The sequence below is a fragment of the Phytophthora sojae genome (assembly GCF_000149755.1).
Source record: "Phytophthora sojae unplaced genomic scaffold PHYSOscaffold_3, whole genome shotgun sequence".
Taxonomy (NCBI): domain Eukaryota; phylum Oomycota; class Peronosporomycetes; order Peronosporales; family Peronosporaceae; genus Phytophthora; species Phytophthora sojae.
In genome coordinates, this window is record NW_009258117.1 from 7242738 (window position 1) to 7257257 (window position 14520).

Sequence of the window (14520 nt, forward strand, 5' to 3'; positions counted from 1 at the left end):
ATTCACGCTATCAGTACAGATGACCACGGAAAAATGCGCCATCGCTGACCATCATCCTCCATAGTAAGCCGGAGGCTACTAAAAAATACGCCACTCACGCTGATTGGCCGAAAGCATTATTTGCGTTCTAGAAAAGGGTCGATTATGTATAGAAGGACAAGTGATCTCACAAAAGAAAGTCCATATTGTTTGTGGTTATTGAGCTCGACAGCTTTAAAAGCTGCGGAGAAGCAGTTCTCTTAGACAAAACCTATTGTTTCATTCTACAATAACTAGCGGAGCATCACGGTCGCTACGCTCATGTTGTTTTAGGGGTCGACCCCCAAAACTATGCTGACCACAGAGTTTTGGACGACGTCCCCACTTGAGGAATTTGAGTCGCTTGCAAATTCTAGCGCTTTATGTCCCCTTTCACGCTCCCCGATTTGCTGGCTATTTTGCAAACAACATAAGTACCATTCATACGTTGTTATTAACGGTAGACTGATACACCTGACCTGTGGTTCGAATGCCAGAACACTTGTATTTTACTTACTTAGGTAAGTGTAATAGCAGAATGTGCACACTGGCACAATGAAAAGTGAATAAGGGGTTAACTTTCGATGTTTCAATTTCGTGGTGTGTTCATGTTCAGAGTGAAAATACGAGCGAATTATTCCTGTAACCTTTCGCGATCCATGTTGAAATTCTTCCTCCAGATGTCATCTACACCCAGCCGCAATGGCCAATGTTGCTGCCGCGACTATGACATGCACGGCTGTTCAAAGCTGTTAGTCTGCACGCGTAGGTAGATAACCTCATGCACGTTAAGCGCAATATGGAAACATATCTAATGAACGATAACTAGCTCAAAATAATGTAGTTGAGCCCGATATCGTACCTTCACACATGCATGTAGGGTATCAAAGCAGAGCTGTGACGCCCGAGATCGACCCAACAGAACTGTAATTGAGTGGGCTAATGCATTTGCTTAGTCAAACATCTTTTCATGAGCAACGCAATGAATGAATTAACGCAGACTAGAAAGGAGCAAATAATCGGCGCCTTTAGCGTGCAGGAAGGACTTGGAGCTGTCTGATTTCTTCAAAGCGAAGTAGCAGGCGAGCTCGAACGGGACAAAAGAGAGCCATTGTTGTTACCAAGAAGCACCGACACGGACTCCGGCTCGTACACCCCAGCTCATCGTCCAGCTCGTCATCCGCGCATAGCCATCAATGTAATTTAGAGAAGTTGCTGCTCGACAGTACCCGGTCCTCAGCATGCAAAGCTGCTTGCTACTTGGCGTAGCGTTGGCGCTTCCTTGAGGCTCTGCTTGTTGATGCTTGGACTCTCTGTTGTGCGCTGGTCAAGCGATCGAGAAGGGCCGCAGACTTCTTACCAACGGCCGCAGAGCGACCCTTCTTACGACAGCATAAGGTTTGAAAGGCAAATAGGCTTAATAAAGGGTCCTAAGCGGGTCCAAATAAGGGTAAAATGTCACGCTTAAGTCTATTTCTGATGTCCTCCATACTAACGGTCGAATTTGCTGTTTCATAACTTCGACCCTCTGGTTTTATGGCATCTAAAGATAGTGACGTCGGTTCAGCTCAGAAAAATCCGTGCCGGTACCACCTTTCGATAAGCAACCAAATGTTGTTTAACCGAGGTAGTTTTTTCATTTTTTGGTCCCCGTGTGAGCGATTCTAAATTGTGACCCTAACCCATTCGCAGAATTAATGTAAAAAGTAAAGCGGAGTGTATATAAGAGACGTAAAAACTCCATAAAACGGAGTCTCATGATTATACGGGGGGGACTTCGTCCCCAACAATCAATATACATGACGGGTTCTTGTGCGCTTTCTCAGTGCTCAGGCCAGTCTATGCTTAAAAAGAACCAATTCTGGCATACAATAATAGCAACATTGACAGAGCGTTAGTCTGATGGTAACTTAGTGCCTTGGGTATAAACAAACGTATGCTTAGATGCACATTCCCACATCGATGAGGTGTTTATAGGCTCGCAGAGCTACTCCAACCATTATTTTAGGAGAACCTCATTGGCTATAAATACATGTGACTATTTGTATCGGATCAGTCATCTGGATTTGTCGCATGGCGTATTTTTTGGTGGAGCGTATTTTTCCGTCGTTATCTGTAATTCCGGACCGGAATCCGGAAACCTGTCAAACCTGCAATGTTCTTCCAGTACAGTTACAGCAAATAGGGGTTCAATGTCGCGCTGACGTAGACACGCCCAAGTATGATTTTGATGTTGGAGCCCAGCCATGGCTCAAGCACCCTGTGCTTTGAGTCACAACGCAATTTGCTGCAAAGGAACAAAAGCTCGTATCGGGCAGTACAATATCCATGTTCGGCCCTGATCGGTGTCCGAAGATCAAACTCTCGCCCGAGGACCGCGCGCTGTACGACAACGCCGCGAGGAAGTTCCTGCAAGACACGGTGGCCTGTGGTCTTTTTTGCTGTTGAATGCAAAAGCGATAGTGTATTGAATGCAGCTTCGCGAAGCTCCTGCCGGTTGGTTTCTAGAACGACTGCTAGCACGGCGACTCCTGGCAAGGATCGCCATACGTCCGTTGTAGATCCTGCGTCCGTTGTAGATCCTGCGTCCGTTGTGGATTCAAGTCTGAAACTACTCCACACAGCCCCCGAAGACTTGATTATGCTCTGTTGCCGTCTTGCAACGTCTTGCGGTATTTCTTGAGCTTGGTGTCCGAGCAAGTGTCGACGTACCGATCGACGATTTCTGGTACTGCATTGAAGATACCACCGAACTCTTCCCATGAGTCCTCCGTGTCCTCCAGTCCTTGTCAGCTCACGAGCAACTGCCATTTCTTTGCCTGGCGGTTATACCGCCCATCTCGTACTGCTCGGACGCCCAGCTTTATCCCTTGGAGAGCGACATGGTGCTTGAGCTCTTCGGTGACATCGAGCGTTCCGTCCGCGTAGTGCTTTAGTCTGATGGCATGAACGTCGAACTGCTCACCAGTTAGCAGGTGCTCTATCATGTAGCTGGTAGGGAGCTCTTGGACAATCCGGAACGGTCCGACCCACCGGACCATCAGCTTCTTCCCCGACATCCGTAGGTCTGCTCTCGACCACAACACAAAGTCGCCGACTGAAAATGCACATTCCCGGCCCTTCTTCGCTGCTTGTTGTCGTAGTCGGCGCTGCTTCTTCGCGTCAACTACTTCTGCATGGAGTTCGCGTAGACTGTTGCGCAGTGAGTCTAGCTGATCCTCGTATTGATGTAGGTCCCCTTGCGCTACTTCATGCGCTGTCGAACCCGCTCTTGGCTTCAGGACTACGCTCACGATGGGCTCACGGTCCAGCCCGGTGAAAACTTCTCACTTGGTCTGATGGTGAACGAGGTGCATACTCGCAAGCGCTCCAGAGTATTGCAAACTCGGCCAAACTCTATTTTCCCGAAGATAAGGCAACAATTTGTCTGCTGACTGACGCCAGTGACTACGGGTGGTCAATTATCCTGACCCAGGTTCGAGATTGGAGAGATGGAGTTCCAGTTGAAGAACAAGCCCATGAACTTTTGATTTGCCAAGGTGGTGTCTTTAGAGGAGCACAAGTGCACTGGTCAGTCGTCGAGAAGGAAGCCTACCCCGTGGTTCGAGCGTGTATCTCATTGGATTACATCCTGGAGAGAGAAGGAGGGTTCAAAGCTTTCTAGACCATTCTAATTTGATTCAGATTTTCTCGCCTTTAGAAGACGTCAACAAGCACACCCGAGGCAAGTTACTCCGGTGGGCACTGCGCATTTCGTGTTTGCGATACACGATTGAGCATATCGACGGCGAACGGAACCTGTGGGCGGATATAGTATCGCGGTGGACGCCGCAGGGACAGCCACCACAGCGAGGAATCGTTCAGGTGAAGGCAGCACGGGTGGGTAATGGGACGACACTTTCGAGGCTGCGACCACTGCAGGACGAGCAGTTCGAGTGCCAACATTGGAGTCGGTCAAGAAGTCACAGACCGCCGCAGATAAGCCAGGTCCAGGATTTGAGCAGGACGGGAATGGTATTTGGACTGCAGGCGGTAAAATATGGCTGCCATCCAGTGATGAGGGTCTCGTTACGCGTGTGATGATTATTGCTCACTTTAACAGGAAGAAGTGCTGTCTTGGGGGAGGGCGTGCGGAACTAAGAGTGCCGCCCCCGCAGTTCAGGCGGATGGAAGCTTCGCGAAGCCTCCACAGCCGCCCTACATCTGCATATCTAATTTAACTTGGTTTCACTATACCTACGGTGAGTCGTACCTACAGTGACCTCCTATTGGCTTACCTTTCTACCAATCAGATACACTCACCCCTTCTCTGGCTGCGCGCCCTTCCGACTTGTCATTCCCGAAAAAGACAGAGAACCGCGACGCTTCCGGCTGTCGCCTGAGGAATTAGTCCGACCTCGCTTCTCCTTCGCCTCGGCCTGGTTGTTGGAGGCTTGGATTGGTTCCTTGGGCTGATGGTTGTGTCGCAAGCGGTTTCTACTGCTGCCGGAATGCAGTCTCCTGCTTCCGCGCGTTCTGCCTCGCCTCCAGCGACGGCTGATCATGATGTTGAGGCTCCGCCGTCTGCGTCGCCTCTGGCGACCGCAAATCGATGGTCCGTCCATGCTTCCGCCTGGCGCCGCCACGCCGGCCGCGCCGGCAGACTCTGAATGCGCCGCCGTGCTCGCGCAGATTGTCGATGTTGTGGCCGCTGCTGGTGAAGACAGCGATGCTGACTCCGGTCTTGACGAAGAGTTGGTGCGTGTGTGGGAAGAATTAGAGCTCACCAGTCGCTCTCCCGGTCTTGGCTCTCCAGATTCGGGCTCGGCGTCCCCGGCGCCGCCGCCTGCGTCGCCAGCGCCGCGTGAGGTTGTAGCTTCGGCTGGTGGTTTTTCTCCACCTACGCGCCTCCAGGAGTTGATCTTCATGCTCGATGTGGAAAGGTTGTCTGTCGAGGAGGCGATAGCTGCTGAGCCTGCGCTTGGGGCGACCTTTGAGGCCTCGCCTGAAGATGGATCCGGGCTTTTCGATGATAGTGACGACGATGAAGGCCTGCCTCAGGTTGACCGCTCGCGCTTGCGTCGCGGTGACGAGACTTCGACGTGGCATCCGATGCCGCTTCCTCCGGCGCCCAAAAAGCACCCGTCGAACAACCGCAAGAACCACTACGACCCGAAGAAGCCTTGGGATTACAACACTGAAGTTGACATCGTCCGTGCCTTGGATGTCAGGGGCAAGGCTCCGCACCGTTGCTACTTGGTGGAATGGGAAGGCAATCCGCTACAGCTAAGCTGGGTCTGGATGGAGCAGCTCGACAAACCGTCGACGCGCTACATGATGAGGATGGTGGACGCTTGGAAGGAATCGGGAGACAAGCGCATCTTCTGTTATTGGTACTCGGAGCGTGATTCCGCGTCGGAGGCTGGTACTTGTTTCATGGATGCTTCTCGCTCGGCCTTGTACTATCTCGGACAGCCGGATCTAGTCACAATGGAGATGTGGGATGCGTATGAAGACACGCGACCTGAAGCCATCCAGTACGGTGTGTCTCGCGACGACGTGACGGAGTTCTTCAAAGTTCTGCAGCGCAAGAGTGTGCGACGTCCTCTCCGAAACGCTCTTCCAGAGTCAAGTGCCAACATCACGACGCTCCAAGGTGTTTGCCGCAAACAAGCACCCGGTGTTTACGTCGTCAGCGCTGGCCGCAATGATGTCGGGCACTGCTTTGTCGTGGTTAACCGTGGTCCGGAGAAGCAACTTCTGGCTCTTGACAATTTCAATGCCCGCAAGAACCCGCCGGTGGACGTTCTTCCTCTGAGTTACCAGCAGTGAATTCAGCACGTGAAATGGATGGCGCAAGTGGAGCTGCAACCAGGATACAAGTGTCGCCACGGCAAGCGCAAGTCGAAGACGCAGAAAAAGCGGGAGAAGCGCATGAAGCAGCAGGTTCTGCAACAAGAGGGGATGTAATACGGGAATACATGTAGGCCTTTGAGCCCCCCTTCAGCTGATCCTGCTTCACCGTTTTCGACGCTTCTTTCGCCTTGCAGATTCAAATTCCGCGATGAGATCTGGGACTTGTGACAAGTTCTCCACTGGTTCCCAGGTTTGTTTCTCCTCGCCCACCCACTCCACAAGATATTGGATCCGCCGTTTTCGCGTTCGCTTTCCACGTAATGCCTTGACGATCTGGCCAATGCTGCCGTCCGCTAAGATTACGTCGCTTGGCCTCGACAAGCGAGTCAGCTCCTTGTACGGCTTCAATGACGCAGTGTTGAAGACGGGATGCAGTTTGTTGCCAGCCTGGATGTTGAGCTCGTACGCGTGGTTATGAATCTTCCGCACCACGGTGTACGGGCCGATCCACTTGGGTCCGAACTTGGTGGAGTTGGGCAAGCCGGAGTGCTTCGGGTTCAGATTCTGCGTGCTCAAGTATACCCTGTCACCAACTTCGAAGATCTGCTCAACACGGTTTCGGTCGTAGACGTCGCGCATCCGTTCTTGGGCCTGAGCTAACGCTTCGCGACAGCGTAAGAGAATCGCCGCCTGTCGCTCGTGAAACTCTGCTCCGCGGCGACTCTTGGGGACACTCTCAAGTTGCTCGGATGCAAGTTGAAGTGGATTCAGCGGAATGTAGCCCAGATCGGCTTCGAACGGCGCAAGCTTCGTGCTGGAGTTGACAGTTGAGTTGACAGCGAACTCAGCGTTGGCGAGATGGACGTCCCAATCATCTTGAAGTGGACCGACGAAGCACCGAAGATACTCTTCCAAGGTTCGGTTCATGCGCTCCATTTGTCCGTCACCTTGAGCGCGATGTGCAACGGTCATGCTTAGCCTTGTCCCGATGGACTTGAAGACATGCTGCCAGAAGGCGGACACGAACTTCCTGTCGCGGTCGGAGACGATATTCGTCGGCATGCCGTGTAACTTCCAGATGTTGTCGATGAAGAGTCGAGCAACACCTTCGGCGTTCACCTTCTTGGTGGTTGGCACGAAATGACACCGCTTGGTCAACCGATCGACGACGACCCAGATAGAGTCGACGCCCCGCTCCGTTCGCGGCAGATCAGTGATGAAATCCATGGAGATGGATCTCCAACGCTCGTCTGGAATACTGAGTGGCTCGAGCAACCCAGGAGGTTTCGTCAACCGCGGCTTGTTCCTCCGACAAGGCTCGCAGCCGGCGACAAACTTCTGGATGGACTTCAACATCTTTGACCAGTACCAATGGCGCGCCAGTGTCAAGTACGTACGTTCCGCACCGGGATGGCCTCCGTAGTTGGTGTCGTGACACTCGCTGATAATTGTCTGTCGCAACTTCACATCGTTGGGCACGACAATCCGTGGAGCGTCATCTGCAGGCGTTTGATACCACAGTAACCCGTTCGCTTCGGAGTAGCAGCGGTATTTCTTGTGCTGCTGGTGTTCGCGCTTTGGTTTTGAGTCGGATTTGCGTCGCTTGATTGCTGTCAAGATTGCTTGGACATCACGATCTTTCTTGTACGCTTTCTTGATGCGCGTAATCAGCTCCGAGTCACCCGTTACTTCGCTGATCGCGAGGCTGAAGGATGTGCCGTCGAAGCTGGTCACCCGTAAGTCGTGGAAGAACTTCGTCTCCAGTTGAAAGTCTGACCTTCGACTTAACGCGTCTGCGATGCCATTCTTCGCACCGGGAAGGTACGAGAACGTCGGCTGGTATTCCGCAAGGATGTCGTACCAGCGAGAGAGTCGACGGTTGGCCATCTTCTGGGTGAACAGTCCTTCGAGACTTTTGTGATCTGTCTCGACGATGGGTGGTTTGTCCAGGCAGTAGATCCGAAACGCTGCCAGCGCATGAACGATCGCCTGCTGCTGAGTCGGATAGTTGAGCTCCACCGACTCCATCTTCCGGTTTGTGTACGCTATCGGGCGCTCAACTCCGTCCACCACTTGAAAAAGGACTCCACCGACAGCAAACTTGCTTGCGTCGGTACGCAGATGCATGGGGCTGCTGAAATCCGGCAAGTGCAATACTGGCTGGTTGCACAGTCGCCGCTTCAACTCCTTGAAGTTCTTCAGCTGCTCGTCGCTGAGATGAATCTTGGCGTTCCGCTTGTTCTTCTTCTTCAAGAGCGCAAACATGGAGGCTGTCAGAGATGCGTACTCTGGACAGAATCGCTGGACGTAACCTGTCAAGCCAAGGAAGCTGTGAAGCTCTTCTTGCGTCCGTGGTACAGGCCAGTCCTTGATGGTCTGCACCTTGTCTGGATCCATCCGAACTCCATTTCGCCCTACGAAATCTCCGAGACACGGGATCTCGTCGGAGCAGAAGCCACACTTGGACAGCTTGACGTACAACTTGTTATCACGCAAGATGTCAAGTGTTTTCCGCAGTGCGTCCAGATGGTCCTCGATCTTCGGTGACTTGGTGAAAACATAGATGTCATCGTAGAACGACTTCGTGTTCTTCAAGTCTCGAAAGAGCTTCGATGTCAATCTGTGCATCGTTGCTGGCGCGTTGCAAATTCCCATTGGAAGAACGAGATACTCCCAGAGACCGTTCGGCGCTTGGAATGCGGTAAACTTGATGTCTTCTTCCCGCATGCGCACTTGGTAGTACGCGGACATCAGGTCCATCGTGGAGAACCAGTACGCACCGGACATGGTGTCAAGGATGTCTTCCTTCCTCGTCATCGGGATACTTTGACGCACGGTGTTCGAATTCAAGTACCGGTAGTCGTGAACAATTCTCCAGCCAACTGGTTTCCGGACACAGAATGTTGGGGCTGCGTGGGGACTGATGCTTGGTCGAATGAGCTTCTTCTTCACCATGTCTTCGACCCAGCGCACGATTTCACGCTGCTGCTCCGGCGACTGTCGCCACTGCTGCCGGTACATCGCCATATTTGGATCCTTCACATCGATCCAGTGTTCGATGTCACGCTTCTCTGGTAAACCTTCGGGTAGTTCTGGACGAAACACGTTGTCCTTATACTCCATGAGAAGATTGAAAGCTGGATTCTCTCGGAAGGTGTCCCAGTCTGTCTACAGATAGCGTTGTGCTTTCGCACTCCCAACGTTGTCGGGCTGATCTCGGCGTTGCAGTGAACGTGCAACTTGCTTGATCGTCTCGTTCGATAGCACCAACATGAAGTCAGGCTCGTCGCTCGTCTTGGTCTTGATTCTCAGGAACTTCCGCAACTTCTTGCGCGTGATGTATTTGGTCTGTATACCACTCTCGTCGACAACTCCCATTGTGAACATCTTCTCCACGGCGTTGTCTCCACCCCTGGTACTGCTGCTTCCATCAGCCTCGACTACAGTACACTCGCGCTCAGACGTCGCAACGTCGTCGTCTCCAGCTGAACTCTTGCCAGCTTGCGCGTCATCATGTCGTCCGCGGACAACACTTGGGGATTTCTTCTGCACTGCGTCACCAACAGCTTCAACCGTGAGCTTCACATCCGTTTCCAGCGCGGCACCTCGACAGGAATCGGGTCTTTTCGCCGACAGGCCTTTCGCCTCGACAGATCTCCGAAGCCCGGAGGTAATCACCGGTCCGCCTTCCTCGATCGGCTCACAGGTCTTCCCTGTTCGCTTCCAGTGCAGAGTCCTCGTTCTCGTTCTTTCGATTCGTCGACCTCTCCAGTCAATATGTGGTTGCATGTCTTCGAAGAATGGTATTCCAAGAATGCAATCGAATTCGTCTGGAATCGGGTAGACGACTGCCACACACTTGTAGGCGTCGTCCAGCCTCGAGACCAGAATCTCTATCAGCAGAATTTCAAGCTCCGCCTCGACAATTTGGTTGTCTCCCAGCTTGACACGAATGTTCTTGTCGCTGAACTTGGTTGTCTGAAGCTGGTGCTCCTCGACCCAACGCTTGGATACGTAGATCGTGGTGGCTCCACAGTCCAACAACATGCTTCGTGTCGCGAGACACTTGTCATCAACACTGATTTCACCTGTTACGGAGAACAGTGGACGTGACTTGTAGACCAGAGGGTTTTCGCACAGAACGTTCAAGCTGATATTCTCAATCTTTGGTGTCCCGGTTACGCTCACGCCCACGCCAGGACCCTCATTCACTGACGTGGTTGCTCGTTTCCCTGCTTCTCTTGCTCCTTCTTCCAGAGGAAGCAGTTGGCCTTGATGGGGTCAGGCTTCTTGCGGTGATAGCAGGTGCGGCCTTCAGTACGCTTGGAGTCAGACCTCGGCTTGAACCGTCCCTTGCCGCGGAAAGGTTTCCCTTTGAATGGCTTGTCTTGCTTGGGAGCTTGATCAGCGAAGATCTTCCTCTTGTCTTGGCGGGACTGGCGGTCGCGCACGTCGTCCACAAAGTGCGTAACTTCGTACTTGATCGCCAGATCCATAGCCGCGCTCAGCGTCTCTGGGTTCTCGAGCTTGACGTAGCTACGGGTACGAGGCTTGACACCGTTTGCGTAGCTTAGTACCTGGTCAAGTACACTCATGCCCTCAACTCGGAAGATAAGAGCAGAGTACTCGCCGTTGTAGGTCTCGATGTCCGCCGTTTGCTTGAGTCGCTGCAGCTTTTCTCGCAAGACGGCCTGGTAGTTCGAAGCTTCCAAGTGTTGGAGCACATGCTCACGGAAAATCCCCCACGTGTGCTCCTCACTTCTCGTCGTCGATGACCAGTGCAGGAACCATCCTGAGGCCGGCTTTCCATCGCCGACCCGGCGATACCCGGCAGACGCGCGCTCGCGTCTTCGATTTGGATTCCGTTGATGCGACAGGCGTTTTCGATCTGGAACAGCCATTCGCGAACGTCTCCCCCCCCGCTTGCCGGTGAACTTAGCAGATTGGTGGGCACTCGCGTGCGCTCTGCCATCGCTTGATTCAGCCGGTCGATCTCGGCTCGTAGCTGGGCGTTCGTCGGCATGGGCTTCTTGTAGTCAGGTTGCTGGGACCAACAAGTGCTACCAGTTTAACAGGAAGAAGTGCTGTCTTGGGGAGGGCGTGCGGAACTAAGAGTGCCGCCCCCGCAGTTCAGGCGGATGGAAGCTTCGCGAAGCCTCCACAGCCGCCCTACATCTGCATATCTATTTTAACTTGGTTTCACTATACCTACGGTGAGTCGTACCTACAGTGACCTCCTATTGGCTTACCTTTCAACCAATCAGATACACTCACTGTGGCGTACGAGCACACCGCGGAGCGGACGCTATGCTACAATTACTCAGCGATGAGTTCGTGATAGCAGACATCCGGAACCGTGTCGAACGATTTTTGGCTGACTGTTTGTTGTGCAAGCATGTCAAGGGCGGGATGCTAATTCAGCGTCCGTGGAATAGCACACACACGGCGACTCGGCGGAACGAATTGCTGCATATGGACTTCCTGTCCATGGGGGACAGCTACGGCGAGTCACAGTACTTGCTTGTCCTAAAGGATGATCTGTCCCATTACTGTGAGCTCGTGGCATGTCAGAGTGACGACGGGCTAGTAGCCGCCACGGCAGTACTCGACTGGTACAAACGATTCGGATTGCCAGAGACGTGGATGTCGGATAACGGATCGCACTTCCGCAACACTCTCATGGGCGATCTCAAGAGCAGGCTAGGGGCTGAGCAGCGATTTGTTCCTGTTTATTCGCCCTGGCTTAACGGCACAGTGGAGCGCTTGAATCGGGATATACTTCAGGTCGTTCGTGTACTCCTGCTCGAATTTCAACTCGACTCACGAAACTGGGAATATTTACTACCGGTCGTGCAATCCAACTTGAACCAGACACCAGTCCGTTCCTTAATGGGGAAGTCCCCGTTGCTCTTGCTGAGTGCTTGTTTCTGCTGCGGTTCACCAGCGCTCCATTGAGCTTCGACTGCATCGGCTCAAAGACTCGTGCAAAGTCAATCACGCTGTCTCGAATCCAGTTGCATGCACACAGAAAACGCTGGAGGTCGGCTGCCGTTTGAGGCAATGGCAACGACACTAGAGCCGACAGTCGCTCCGGGTCCTGCCGGATGCCTTGGCCATCGATGATCCGGCCGCATTATGACACCTCAAACGCCATCAGCACACTCTTCTTCGCGTTCAATTTCAGGTGATGCTTGGCCGTCAACTCATAGAACAGTCTCAGGTTCGCCAGAAACTCTTCCTCCGTCCGGCCGTAGACAATAATGTCATCAATCCAGATGAGAGCTCCTTTGTACAGCAGTGGCTTATATACTGTCTGCATCTGATTCTGGAAATGTAAGGCGGAATCTGTCGCTCCTTGCGGGACACGTAGTGGCGTGTAGACACCATCATGTGTCATAAAGCTGAACATCTCCTGGCACTCCTCCGCGAGCATGATCTGCCAGAATCCCTTGAACATATCGAACTTGGCAATGAACTTCATGCCCGAGACGAACTTCAAAATAATCGAGAAGTGCGGCATGGTACCCGCAATTGGCACTGTCTTGTTGTTGATCTTGATGTAGTTGTTCGTCACCCTGAAGTCTCCGCTACTACCGGGCTTCAGCACTGGCACTGCATTAGATGCCCACTTACTGAGATTATTTTTTCGCACCAACCCGAACTCAAGCAGCTGAGCGACGTGGACTTCGAGGAATTGAAGCTGGGCAGGAGGATATCTGCGAGGCTGCAGCGAACAGGCTCTTCTCCCTTCTTCAGCGTGACAACCAGGGGTTTTACCAGTGCTGGCTCATCATGTCCGATCCGTGTCCGATACAGTCTGCTGAACTCCCTGCTGAGCATAATTACATCATCTCGAAAGTCCTTGTACTGGGAGTCACTTAGCACCTTCTTCACCTCCTCACACATGCGATCCAACTCAAACTCAATCTCTGCATCCACGGTTTCACCCACCTCAGGTTCATCAGGAAAATCATCGTGATTAAGCTCAATACTGGTATTTGCGAGCTGCTCGAACGCGCGCTTCACGTCAATGCCCAGTCGTTTCATCACTTTTCGGCTCAGAAGGAATTGTTTTTCACCTTCCACCACCAGACAGTCGAGCTTGTAGAGATTCACTGGCCCTGCAGACGTGTGCGGATCTGCACGTCAATCTGCGCTGCTTCATGACAAAATGTGACATTGCCGCCGACTCCTTCTACTGGTTCAGGTTCGAGTAGGCGTGTAGTCGTAAGTGTGTGGCCCATCGCCCGCACCTGGTTCACTGGCAGTGAATCACTGCATCCGCCGGGAGAATGCACTTGTCTGCTCCCGTGTCTGGACACATCGATATCTCCACAGCTCCGTTAATAAGGACTGTATACTCCTCGTCATCACTGCCTTTTGCTGGAGATGCGCCTTCTTCTGCTCCACCCCCACATTCCTGCTGCTTACCAATGACCGCTCTCTTCACCTTCCAATTCTTGGACTGATGTGCCTCCCGTGCAGCTTTCTTCTCATCAGGTGTGGCGACCGGGCAATCCCGCAGCCAATGTTCTCCCTTACAATGCAGGCATCCCGTGCGCGGCGGCGGTCGTCCTTTAGGGCGACTACCTTGTTGGGGCCGTGCAACGTCGCTGCCTCCTGCGTGTAGCGTTGCTTGGATGCTGCCCTTCGGGCTCTGTTGCACCGTTTCACGACGATTATTCCCCGGCACAGACACAGCCTTGCCGCTCTTCCGGTTACTTGATTTAGACGTTGTGTGCGCAGCATCAGCTTGTCGGAAACGATTGTAGAATAATTGCTGCAGCTCAGCACGTTCGAGTATCAGTTTGTGCAGTAACTGATCGTTAATGCGGATGTGGCGAAACTTGACTAACTCGAGCATCCCTTTGATCTCGTCCCGCAGCATGGGTGGCGACAGGTTATCGACCAGAATCTTGGTCCTCTGCTTCATCCGTGCCACATAGTCATCGTCTGTCGGGGAGCCACGGCCCAGATTCTCGTGGAAGCCGTTGTCGGCAATGATTTTCTCGAACTGCCGGAAATACTTGGACACACGGTCAGGCACATCCTTGACCGTCAGGTCCATCTTTAGCTGTTGAGCGAAAAGCGCTGAGGGATTCGCGAGATAGTCGCGATTCGTGGTCTCGCACCTCTCCTTGACCTTGCTCATGATGTCCTCGTCCGTGATCTGCGCCTTGTCCTTGCCAATCTCGTATGTAGCGAGGAACGTCATCATGTCAGGATGAATAGCACTGCGTACACTCCGAACGACGGCCTTGTAATCTTCGCCCGTCCACTCGCAGCGCTCCCTCACGTTCTCCTCATACTGCTCTCGTGCCCTCCGCCACTTCACTAGCGATGCTTGGCCCCAGTCGACCAGCTTTGGCGGCACGATGTACTCGTAGACGGGCGGCGGAACCGTCATCTCCGCGTCGCCGTCGCTATCCAGCCTGAAGCGTGACGACATCTTGGTCTACTTGACTATCGATTGCGAACTGCTCGCAACCAAAGTATACTTTGTGGTCTTTTGTGCTGTTGAATGCAAAAGCGATAGTGTATTGAATGCAGCTTCGCGAAGCTCCTGCCGGTTGGTTTCTAGAACGACGGCTAGCACGGCGACTCCTGGCAAGGATCGCCATGCGTCCGTTGTAGATCCTGCGTCCGTTGTGGATTCAAGTCTGAAAC

General features: G+C 52.9%; 6 protein-coding genes across 6 annotated transcripts; 1 reads left to right on the forward strand and 5 right to left on the reverse strand.

Annotated features, from left to right (window-relative positions):
* Nucleotides 1–2657: 2657 nt before the first annotated feature.
* Nucleotides 2658–3077, reverse strand: PHYSODRAFT_329520 (hypothetical protein; the record flags this gene model as incomplete). Its single annotated transcript, XM_009526012.1, has 2 exons — nt 2658–2795; nt 2865–3077. The coding sequence occupies 2 exons, from the start codon at nt 3075–3077 to the stop codon at nt 2658–2660; spliced, it is 351 nt and encodes a 116-aa protein (XP_009524307.1).
* A 583-nt stretch (nt 3078–3660) lies between these two features.
* On the forward strand, nt 3661–3840 carry PHYSODRAFT_260636 (hypothetical protein; the record flags this gene model as incomplete). Its single annotated transcript, XM_009526013.1, has 1 exon — nt 3661–3840. A coding segment is annotated over one exon (180 nt), but the record flags the coding sequence as incomplete, so codon positions are not given.
* Nucleotides 3841–6015: 2175 nt separating this feature from the next.
* On the reverse strand, nt 6016–10556 carry PHYSODRAFT_247331 (hypothetical protein; the record flags this gene model as incomplete). Its single annotated transcript, XM_009526014.1, has 3 exons — nt 6016–9017; nt 9048–9941; nt 10070–10556. Coding segments are annotated over 3 exons (4383 nt in total), but the record flags the coding sequence as incomplete, so codon positions are not given.
* A 2555-nt stretch (nt 10557–13111) lies between these two features.
* PHYSODRAFT_495757 (hypothetical protein) lies at nt 13112–13717 on the reverse strand (the record flags this gene model as incomplete). Its single annotated transcript, XM_009526015.1, has 2 exons — nt 13112–13213; nt 13292–13717. 2 exons carry the CDS (start codon nt 13715–13717, stop codon nt 13112–13114), a joined length of 528 nt encoding a protein of 175 aa, XP_009524310.1.
* A 33-nt stretch (nt 13718–13750) lies between these two features.
* PHYSODRAFT_388731 (hypothetical protein) lies at nt 13751–14071 on the reverse strand (the record flags this gene model as incomplete). The annotated part of the gene is made up of 1 exon (XM_009526016.1): nt 13751–14071. A coding segment is annotated over one exon (321 nt), but the record flags the coding sequence as incomplete, so codon positions are not given.
* Nucleotides 14066–14245, reverse strand: PHYSODRAFT_408285 (hypothetical protein; the record flags this gene model as incomplete). The annotated part of the gene is made up of 1 exon (XM_009526017.1): nt 14066–14245. A coding segment is annotated over one exon (180 nt), but the record flags the coding sequence as incomplete, so codon positions are not given.
* Between the last annotated feature and the right edge of the window lie 275 nt (nt 14246–14520).